General features: G+C 48.7%; 1 protein-coding gene across 1 annotated transcript; it reads left to right on the top strand.

The window, feature by feature from the left end:
• The first annotated feature begins 1,244 nt into the window (after window positions 1-1,244).
• LOC113039616 (uncharacterized) lies at window positions 1,245-5,411 on the top strand. Its single transcript, XM_026197570.1, has one exon. It carries the CDS (start codon window positions 1,525-1,527, stop codon window positions 4,435-4,437), a length of 2,913 nt encoding a protein of 970 aa, XP_026053355.1. The 5' UTR covers window positions 1,245-1,524; the 3' UTR covers window positions 4,438-5,411.
• The last annotated feature ends 5,745 nt before the right edge of the window (window positions 5,412-11,156 follow it).

Raw genomic sequence — 11,156 nt, 5'->3', positions numbered from 1 at the left:
AAAAAAATTAGATAAAGTTTTTGTTCAGGTTTGGCTTATTATGGATTTAAATATTGAGGAAAATTGTTTTTTGATTGGTGTTTATATGAGTCACACCTTGTACAGAATAGAAATGAATGAATTAAATTAAACTGAAATAAATAATCAAGTTTAGTTTAGTTTAGTTTATAGGCCCAGTGCAGAAATATTACTACATATTAAAAGACAGTCTTGGATTTGACACTTATTGTTACAATGAGACAGAGACATCTACTGTTATAACAATGTATCACAATTTTGTGTTACTCCATAAAAATATAATAATAATTATTATTATTTTACTCGGTTACTTTTTGTTGGAAAGTAATGCATCACATTACTTTTGCATTACTTTTGGGCTGGGTTTGCTTAATAAAAATAAACCATTCTGGATTGCATGAAGAGTAGGATGCAGGTGTAACAGGAATCCAATGAAGACGAGTTGAAAAACCCATGTGTAGGTTCTCAAAAAAAAAAAAAAACTAAAAAAAAAAACTAAATCCAAACTAAACAAATGCTTGGCTTGACTTAACCTGACTTGATGATAAACATGGACTTGAACAGGAACATAAACTCACCTTACAGCAGGGAACCCAGAACATATGGAAGCATATGGGTAGCAATATTCAATTGGGGATGTAATATGCAAAATGACAATGCAATATGTAAAATGACAATGCATTTCTTTATTTACATTTACATTTTCCAATACATTTGTGCAACGTTTGGTGCAAAATGAAAATGAAAATTCAATTACATAATTTGCCATTTCATACACCAGTTTTAAATGTAATTATCTATGAAGATTCGGGAGGAGCGCGTCAGATACTTAGCCTAATCATCACAGGTGGACCACAATCAAGTAATCAATCCCACAGTATAAATATCGCTGACTTACCTCTATCCATTGACGGTTTATCAGCATTTTGGTCCGCATGCACCATGTCCCAAAACCGAGATTCCTCGTCAGAAGACTCATCCAGCTCTTCCCCAGCCCCATCACTGCAGCCAGCCGGCTCCAAGGCCACCCCTTCCCGGCGTGGCAACCAAATCGAGCCCCAGGCTCCAACCCGCGGGCGCGGTACGGCGCGAGCAGCTACTCGCCTCCCAAGACGCCTAGGCCTACCTTCGCCGCCTCCGGCGAGAACCGCGGCTGACTCCCCCGCGTCCTCCTACCGCTCGGCCAGGCATACGATTCCGCCAATCGACAAATGGATGGTGTCGAGTCTGAGGCAGGCCCTGTCCAAAAACGACATCACACCATCAAGCAAGTTAAACAAATCCGAACTGTATGACTTGTATACAAAAAATCTAAATAATAACATTTCTCCCCAGTCTACCCCTGTACCAAAGAAACGACAAAAGAAAGGAGTACCTCAAAATTCGCCTCAAAGCACTCCACCATCCTCCGCCGCTAGGCCTAGCTCGCAGCGGCTATCAAGCCGTAGCAAGAGGCCTTCAGCAAGCCTAGGCCGCGCCCCGGTTCCAACCGCAAGGGCGCTCGCTATGTCGCCCGGAGCTCAGCCTCCTTCCGCGGCTCCAATTCCAACAGCTCAGGGCGCCGAAGCCCAAGGAGGCTCCTGGCCGCCTCCTCCACCCATCGCAGCCCCTCCATACGGAACTTTCAATACCAACACCGCAGCCCAGGCAAGCGCTTGGCCGAACAGTTCGCCACATACAGCGCCGCCTCCCGCTTCCTCCAGCTTCGCGCCCGCGGTCCAAACTAGCGCTTGGTCGAACTGGCTGTCACACAATGCCCCGCCTCCCGCTCTGCCGAGCTCCGAGCCCGCCGCTCATGCTAACGTTTGGCCGAACTGGCCGCCTTACACAGCCCCGACTCTAGCCCATCCCAGCTTCGGGCCCGCGGCCCAAGCAACTGCCTGGCCATACTGGCCGCCCAACCCAGCCCCGCAACCCGCGGCCTCAAACTCCGGGCCCGCGGCTCAAGCAAGCGCTTGGCCGCAATCGCTGCCAAACACAGCTCCGCCCCCAGTTGTCGCCACCACCCTCCTCCAAGCGAAATCCCCCCATTCACTCTTCACTGCTACACCAATGCCCATCCCATCAAACGCTGTCGCCCTCGAACCTCCCCAAGTGACCCACAGCATTCGGGCACAGATATTAGCAGGTGCGGATGTAGATCTCTCGTCTCTCCTTTCTCTCCTGCCCACATCCGATTCAAACCGCCAAATAGACTGCGGGGACTTCTCAGTCACGCTAAAAAATCCAAATCCCCTTTCATCTCGACTACTCTCCTTCTCCGAATTCACCATCGCATTCAACCGCTACACCGAGATAATCTGCTCAGCCTTCCCCCACAGGCGACGCGAACTAAACGATTATTTGTCTATAATAGCCGAACTCGCGTTGTCCTACGGAGGGGGGCACTTCTACACTTACCACAAGCTTTTTTCCGCTAAATGTGCCATCCGAATAGCTCAGTGGAACCAGTGCCCTTACTGGGGAGCGATCGACTCCGACTTGCACAGTCGCGTATTCCTAGGCTGTAGGAGCATTTCGTGCACAATCTGCAGGTCCGTGGCTCACTCCACCACAACCTGCCCACAAATAAACCCGGACGCAACCCAACACTCTCTTACTCCCCCGGCAAAATCCACCAGCTATGTCCCAAAATCAGTTACTGCAGCAAACTCACGCCTAGCCCAACCAGGAGAAGAAAGCACACAGCAATGTATCGCCTTCAACAACGGGAAATGCATCAGACAGCATTGCCGCTATCTACACTCCTGCAAGTTCTGTGGCGGTGCTCATGCACGCATAGTTTGCCCCGTGCATAAAGCCGTAAATAAAAAATCTAAAAATTACCTATCGACTCCTGTGAATATTTTTCGCATGACCATTGAACTAGCACACCATCCCGACAAAGAATTTACTAATTATCTCCTGTCTGGCCTCAAACACGGTTTTAACCCGGGCGTCGTTTGCGAGCTTACCCAAAACACCGTCTGCCGTAATCTCCAATCCGCCCTCGCAGAGCCCGATAAAGTAGCTAACCTCATCAAAAAAGAAGTCGAGTCAGGCTTCATGATCGGGCCCTTCAATACCCCCCCCTTCAAAACGTTCAGAGTCAGCCCAATCGGAGTGGCTACGAGAAAATTTTCTGGTAAGAAACGCCTAATAGTAGACCTGTCATCTCCGCATAATTCTACAGTCCCGAGCATTAATAGTTTGATACCCCTCGACGAATTTTCACTCAAATACCAAGACATAGATCAGGCAGTCGAACTGATTAAAATCGTGGGCCGAGGAGCTTGGTTAGCAAAAATAGACATCACTTCTGCTTTCAAAGTGATGCCCATCCATCCGGATTTTTGGCACCTGTTCGGGATACGATGGCTTGAGAAATACTATTTCGCCGTCCGGTTAACCTTCGGATGCAAAACCAGCCCCAAAATTTTCGATATGCTATCAGAAGCCGTTTGCTGGATCCTTTCCAACAATTACGCAATCCCACATATTATCCATCTCTTAGATGACTTCCTGGTCATTTCATCGCCCAAGGCTATCCCAGCCGCCCATATCCTCACCGTCCAAAAAGTCTTTTCCGAGCTCGGGATTCCCATCGCTCAGGAAAAAACCATGGGTCCTGCCACAACCATAGAGTTCCTCGGCATCTACCTCGACTCAGCTAAATTTCAGCTCTCCCTGCCAAAGGAAAAGATTGATAGAATAATTCTCGTCTCATCCACCCTCCTCGACAGCCCTTGTTGTTCTAAACGCGAACTTCTTTCCCTGCTCGGGCATTTAAATTTCGCCATGCGCATAATTCCACAAGGACGCCCATTCATCGCGCACCTTCTAACACTCGCATCATCAGTTCACGCGCTCGAGGACCTCATCCCCCTAACCCATGCATGCCGCGACGAACTTAAATTATGGATCCTGTTCCTTAGACAATGGAACGGGCTTTCTTTTTTTTACAACAATTTAATCTCGTCTCCCATCGACTTGCAGCTGTTTACAGACGCGGCTCCCTCAATTGGTTTCGGAGGTTTCTACCAAGGCCGTTGGTTCGCGTCCACATGGCCCCCCCAGATGCAGGACTCGACCCAGTCCTCAGCTCTTTTCGAGCTCTATCCCCTCGTAGTAGCAGCCTTCCTGTGGGGCAATGAATGGACAACTAAAAGCATTTTAGTGCACTGCGACAACGAAGCCGTAGTTCAGTGCATAAACAAAGGCCGTTCTCACTCCCCCGCCCTCATGCCTCTCCTTAGACGCCTTATATGGATCGCAGCATGCGACCAATTCATAATTAGCGCAAAGCACGTCCCAGGTACAGAAAACCAAATCGCTGACTCCCTGTCTCGTTTTCTGTTTCAGAAATTCAGGACGCTGGCTCCAGAGGCGGACCAATTCCCCACTCCGGTTCCTCACTATTCAGAATTAATATTTCCGTAACTCACCCTCTAAAACCACTCCTCGAAGCATCACTGGACTCTATTCTCCAAGCAGTCTCTCCCAGAACCCTCCAGTCATACGTGACTGCATGGAGGTGCTTTAAGTCATTTCACCTCACCTATAACATCCCTTTCCCAGATTTTTCTCTACTCTCCATCACCTCTTTCATTTCGTTCCTCAACGGCACCAAGGGTCTCCAAGTCGGATCTATAAAAAACTACCTGAGCGGAGTCCAGTTTTTTCACAAACTAATGACCGGCGCTCCTTCACCCGAAATAAATAATTCACAAACCTCCCTCCTAATCAAAGGGATCCAGCGATCCCAGCCCACCCATCCAGACACCAGAAAACCCATAACGCTAGATATCCTCACAAAATGTATCCACACCCTCCGCACAAATTACCAACCCCTCAGCATTGCCCGCACGCTCGACGCCATGTTCATCCTTGCCTTTTTCGGTTTTCTCAGGTGCTCGGAGCTTACGATCTCTTCCAAATTTAATCCTAAAATCAACCCCACCGTGTCAGACCTAACCATACTAGATGACGAAACAATCGCTTATTTAATCAAACAAAGCAAAACAGACCAAACCAACAAAGGCCATTTCATATACATTTTCAATCTCCCCTCCCCAATCCAGCCTTACCAATCCGTCCTCGCCTTTTTACACCTTAGAAATTCCCAGGCAAAATCCCCACACGAACCCCTATTCACCGACGAGTCCAAAAAACCAGTCACTCGTTTCTGGTTCCAAAAACACCTCAAATGCGTCCTGCAATTATCAGGCATCCCAGCGAACAATTTCTCCACCCATTCATTTCGCATCGGGGCAGCAACTTCAGCTGCACAAAAAGGCCTCTCCAACCAACAGATCCAAACTCTAGGAAGATGGTCCTCAGAAGCATACCAAAGCTACATCAGAATAAACCAGTTTCACATAAAGAAAGCCCACCAAACCCTCATCGGCCATAAAAAAAAAAAAAAAAAATAAAATAAAAAAAAACCCAGCGACACATCCCTACTGAATACCGACGAGTAAATTCCTATTAATACCGCCGACTCCAGCCGCACACTCCCGGCCAAATAACCTAACCTTTTCTATCCTATGACCAGCGAGGCTTCTCTCTTCGATGACAGGAGCACGAGCTCCCTTCGGATGCCGACGAGAGCCTCCCGGCCAGACAACCTCACCTTTTCCATTCTGCGGCCAACAAGGCTTACCCGTTCGTTGCCAGGAGCTCACACTCCCTTCGGACGTAGGTGAAAGCCCCCGGCTACCTGCTTTTCCATTTCTGTCTTACGTACGGAGAGGTTTACCCGCCCAACGCATGGAGTCAAGGCTCCCATTGAACGTAGGCGAGAGCTTCCCGGCTAGACAACCTTACCTTTTCCGTCCTTTGGCCAGCGAGGCTTAACCGTTCTATCCGGGAGCTAAGCTCCTGTCGGACGAAGGTAAGAGCCTCCCGGCTGGACAACCTTTTCCGTCCTTCAGCCAGAGAGGTTTACCCGTTCGATTCCTGGAGCTAAGCTCCTATCGGACGTCGGTCCGAGCCTCCTGGCTAGACAACCTGACCTTTTCCACCCTTGGCCAGTGAGGCTTACCCGTCCGATGTGAGTGCTCCCATCGGACGCCGGCGACAGCCTCCTGGCCAGCCAACCACGACCCTACTGTGTGGTTCAGGTTACTAACCTACAAGCAAGCTGCTTAAATGCTGCAAGTACCTAACACACAATAAACTCTCCTTCCTTCCTATGGTCACCAAGGCTAAACCGTCTCTTGCCAGGAGTAGCAAACTCCCTTAAACGCCGACGACAGCCTAACGACCACGCAAACTTACCTTTTCCATCCTACGGCCTGCGAGGCTCACCCAGTTTGTCCCCGCCGGACGCTGGCAAGAGCCTCCTGGCCACCTATCGTCAGAGATGGGGACTCGAGTTTGAGACTCGGACTCGAGTGCGACTTAAGTCGCACAAACAGTGACTTCAGACTCGACTTGAGACTCGTCCTCAAAAGACTTCAGACTCGACTCGGACTCGAGCTCCGGGACTCGTGAACAATGTTTATTTTTAGTAAACGTCAGATGAGCTCGCTGTTAAGAGTTGTGACGTTCGCGAACGAACCGATTCTTTTGAACGGCTCATAAACATGAACGATGGGAGCCGAGTCACGGCTGGAGGGGAGCCGTTCTTTCTGTCGCTCTTTTTTCCTATGCGTGTTTCAGAGCGCGTGTTTCACACAGATGCACACAAATGAGCTCCTCCGCGAGACAGAACAGTTATAGGGGGAGGGGCGCACCCAGCGCAGGCCAACCCTTTATAGCGTGATGATATTAGTTATTAGTTGTGCACGCATCCTTCACGTGATTACTCCAGTGGAAAAAAACCTGCATGCCTCTGTCATTGGGTAGGAGCGGAGCCATGACGTTTTGCACAGATATTCATTGCAGCCCACTTTGTTATTGTTCATTGACTTGAAGGGGCTGATGTCCTATTTGCAAAGTTTACAGTAGTAATAGTATGTAGACATATCCATTTTATTTATTCTAATTTTATCTACTTTAAATATTTTTGGTTCTCTATCAAAATGTTCTTGTGTGATAACAATGTTCTTGTGTGGAAGTGTTTGTAGTAAAAGCTGTTTTGCACAGTATTTCATTGCAGCCGGCTTTGTTTTTGATGTTTATTTGTGAGTAGGTATTGTATGAATAACATAAGTCAGCGTAGCTTTGTTCATTCTTAAGCCAGACAAGAGGTGTGCAGCTATACAGCCAGCACAGACAGAAGGCCATTACTGAATCCATACATGCAAATTACAGATATTAACTTAAAAGTAAAGCATTCTTGGTGTTTTTGTCATGTTGCAATAGCCTGTTTACACTGATTATATACCAAAATCAAAGTTGATATTGTATGCTAATAGATAGAGTTGTCATAATAACATATTACATGCTTTGAATTCCTTATATATAGCTATGCAGTGTTCTAAGCAGCTTGGATGGGTCGCTGTACGTGATGCAACATTTATTATAACCAGAGACTTAATATAATAAAGAGACTTGAGACTTGACTTGGACTCTAACTCAGAGACTTGAGACTTGACTTGGACTCGAGCTCAGAGACTTGAGACTTGACTTGGACTCTAGCTCAGAGACTTGAGACTTGACTTGGACTCGAGCTCAGAGACTTGTGAGCATCTCTGCCTATCGTTACCTTTTCTGTCCGCCATCCGGAGAGGCTTACCCGTTCGATGCGCGTGCTCCCTTCGGACGCCGGCGAGAGCCTCCCGGTTAGACAACCTTACCTTTTCCTTTTCTATGGTCAGCGAGGCTTACCCGTTCGATGTGTGTGCTCCCTTCGGACGCTGGCGAGAGCCTCCTGGACAGACTTGCTTTACGTTTCCACCCTACGGTCGGAGAGGCTTACCCGTTCGATGTGTGTGCTCCCTTCGAACGTCGGTAACAGTCTCTCGGCCACACAACTTACCTTTCCATTTGACGGTAGGCGAGGCTTAACCGTCCGACGCTACGAGTCCCGTCCTCTCGCCAAATCCTGCAAAAAAAAAAAAAAAAAAAAAAAAAAAAAGCTACCCTCAGCTACTCTCACATCTTTTAACCCCGTCTAGCGAGGCTTACCCGTTCGATGTTCTGAGTTAGAGGCCCCATCGGATGCTGCGAGAGTCCTCCCAGTCGGGTTTTCCTTTCCAACCCTCCCCGTCCGCCGAGGCTTACCCGTCTGTCGCGTGCGCTCCCTTCAGACGTCTGGCGAGAGTCTCCCGGACGGGCCTATGCTTGCCAGCCGCAAGCGAATCTCATCCAGCCGATGCCGTGAGTCGGGATCTCCCTTCGGATGTTGCCAGAGTCCTCCTTGTCGGCTGGCCCAAAAGCTTTTTATCTGCCTAACCGAGAGGACCCAGACGTCCGTCATCCTGAGTCTCAATCTCCTGTCGGAGGCTTCATGGGCCCTCTCGGTCAGCGTTAGGCCCTTCACCCACTGAATAGCAGGGGCTATCAGCCAGTAGGGCCCGTACGCCGACACCGTGACCTATTCCGGTCGAGGCAACTCGGGTCCTCCCGGTCGGGCACCACAACCACGCCGCTCCTCCTCATCGGCCGGTAGGGCTCACCGATCCAACGCCAAAAAACTCCAGTTGAGCATCGGCCCGAGCCCTACCGACCGGGCGCCAACAACCACGTAGTTCACTAGCTGCAGCTGGTAGGGCCTACTCTCTCAACTCCCAAGTCGCTCCCTCCGGAGTACGTAGGCCCTTACAGCCTGCCAACGAGATAACTTCTCAGAAACCAAATCAGCCCCCGCCAGTACTCTGCTTTTTGGGGGGCATTCTTTAAACTGGCGGCTGTCCTCCTGTACATTTGCCTTTTTGGGGGGTACTCTAGCTTCGGGCAATTCCCGAGCTCGGAGCCCTTCCCCGGACAGCACGCCAAATACGCATACCATACCTCAGCTAATTATATGTAAGCGTGAACCAGTGAAATGTAATTATCTATGAAGATTCGGGAGGAGCGCGTCAGATACTTAGCCTAATCATCACAGGTGGACCACAATCAAGTAATCAATCCCACAGTATAAATATCGCTGACTTACCTCTATCCATTGACGGTTTATCAGCATCCCTCCTCCACCCCATCTCCTCACTTCAAGTTCACTTTACAATATACGGGGAAGGGGGGGTACTCTAGCTTCGGGCAATTCCCGAGCTCGGAGCCCTTCCCCGGACAGCACGCCAAATACGCATACCATACCTCAGCTAATTATATGTAAGCGTGAACTAGTGAATATTGTCACGGTTGGTAAACCGTGATCTCGGGGTGTTTGCATTTTGTGGTGAAGTCTGTGTGTTTCGTGTCTGCACTGATAAGATTGTGGGCGTCTCCGTTAATTGTCATCAGCAACAGCTGTCCCCAGGGTGAGCCAGCGCTTTGCAGAACTTTCTTAACTAAGTGTTCAATGCATTTCGCCCTACAGCCCCGCACCTTCGCCACAGAGAATTCTAAGGTGGCATTCACACTTACGTTGTTATCCAGCAAGGCTGCCTTATGGGGGACGGCAGTGTGGGAGAACCAACATCCGTGTTGTGCCTCGTTCCAAGGTCAAGACGGCCTTACAGGGGGTAACGCCTCCGTCCGGTTGTCCACCGAACCGCTTATTTGTGCCGGATGAGTTAAGGTCCGAGGTTGTCCAGTGGGGTCATTGTTTTTAATGTAGCTTGTCACCCAGGGATAAGTAGAACTAATGGGTTGGTTAGACAACGATTCTGGTGGCCACGTATGGCTCGTGACGTCTGCGATTTTGTTTTGGCTTGCTCAGTTTGCGCCAGTGGGAAGTCATCTAACCGACCTCCTGATGAGCTTCTTCAACCGCTGTCAGTCCCTTCGAGACCCTGGTCCCACATCGCTCTAGATTTTGTTACTGCCCTCGCGCCCTCTAATGGCATGACGGTCGTTTGGACCGAAGTGGACCGGTTCTCAAAGGCGTCTTTCCTAGATCCTAGGAAAAGATCCTAGATCCTTTTCCATGATCCTAGGTCACGTCTTTCAGCTTCATGGCCTCCCGGTAGAAGTGGTTTTGGACAGGGGATCTCAGTTCATATTCAAATTTTGGAAAGAGTTTTGCAAATTGTTAGGAGCGTCAGTTAGCTTGTCTTCGGGTTATCATCCCCAAAGTAACGGACAATCTGAGCGAGCCAACCAAGATTAAGAGAGGACGTTGCGATGTTTGGTCTCCAAGAATCCTTCTTCCTGGAGTCAACAACTCTCTATGGTGGAGTACGCTCACAATTCGTTGCCAGTGTCATCTTCGGGCCTTTCTCCGTTTCAGTGTAGTGTAGGACACCAGCCTTTCCCAGTCTGGAATCTGAAGCCGCGGTCCCCTCCGCTCACATGTTTGTCCAGATGTGCCACCGCACCTGGACCAAAGCCTGCGTTCCGTTTCTAATAAATTAGCGCCCAAATTAATCGGCCCGTTTACTATGACCAAGATCATTAGTCCGGTGACAGTCCGCCTCCTGCATAGAAGAGGATACACCCCGCCTTTCATGTGTCCAAAATTAAACCAGTGTTTTATGCACATATTAATACGCCTACTCCAGTTCCCCCGCCGCCGCGTCTCGTATATGGGGAACTGGAGTAGGTTAATCATATTCCAGTATCTGGTGGATTGGGAAGGTTACGGTCCGGAGGAGAGGAGTCAAACCAAACTGTAACAGCTGGAGCAGAAAGTTCAACATTCTTTAAAGTGAAACAAATGTTTTGTTTATCTAAAATCCCTTTTGTTCATTAGTTTGATTGAATTGGATCATTGAAGGTCAGCAGCAAATACATTGGTTAACCAAATGCGATTCAATTCATAAAGGATATTTGTGTTATTTAACATTTAATGCAGGTTTGCATCAAATTCTGAGTTTGCACTTCACTGTATTTTCATATGTGTGTGTGTGAGATAGAGAGAGAGTATGTGTGTGTGTGTGTGAGTGTGTGTGAGTTTGTGTGTGTGAGAGAGAGAGAGAGAGAGAGAGAGAGTGTCAGAGTGAGAGAAAGAGAGAGAGAGTGTATGTGTGTATGTGTGTGTGTGTGCGTGTGTGTGTGTGTGTGTGTGTGTGTATGTGTGTGTGTTCTCTTGTTTTTGTATCATATCAGGACACAACTCTGTATAATGACATGGGTATGACACAGGTATTACAAGGAGAGGGTGACTTATGAGG

This window comes from Carassius auratus, chromosome 2 (assembly GCF_003368295.1).
Source record: "Carassius auratus strain Wakin chromosome 2, ASM336829v1, whole genome shotgun sequence".
In the NCBI taxonomy this organism is placed as follows: domain Eukaryota; kingdom Metazoa; phylum Chordata; class Actinopteri; order Cypriniformes; family Cyprinidae; genus Carassius; species Carassius auratus.
The sequence above is the reverse complement of the archived record's forward strand: the minus strand, read 5'-3'. Positions and strand labels throughout refer to the sequence as shown.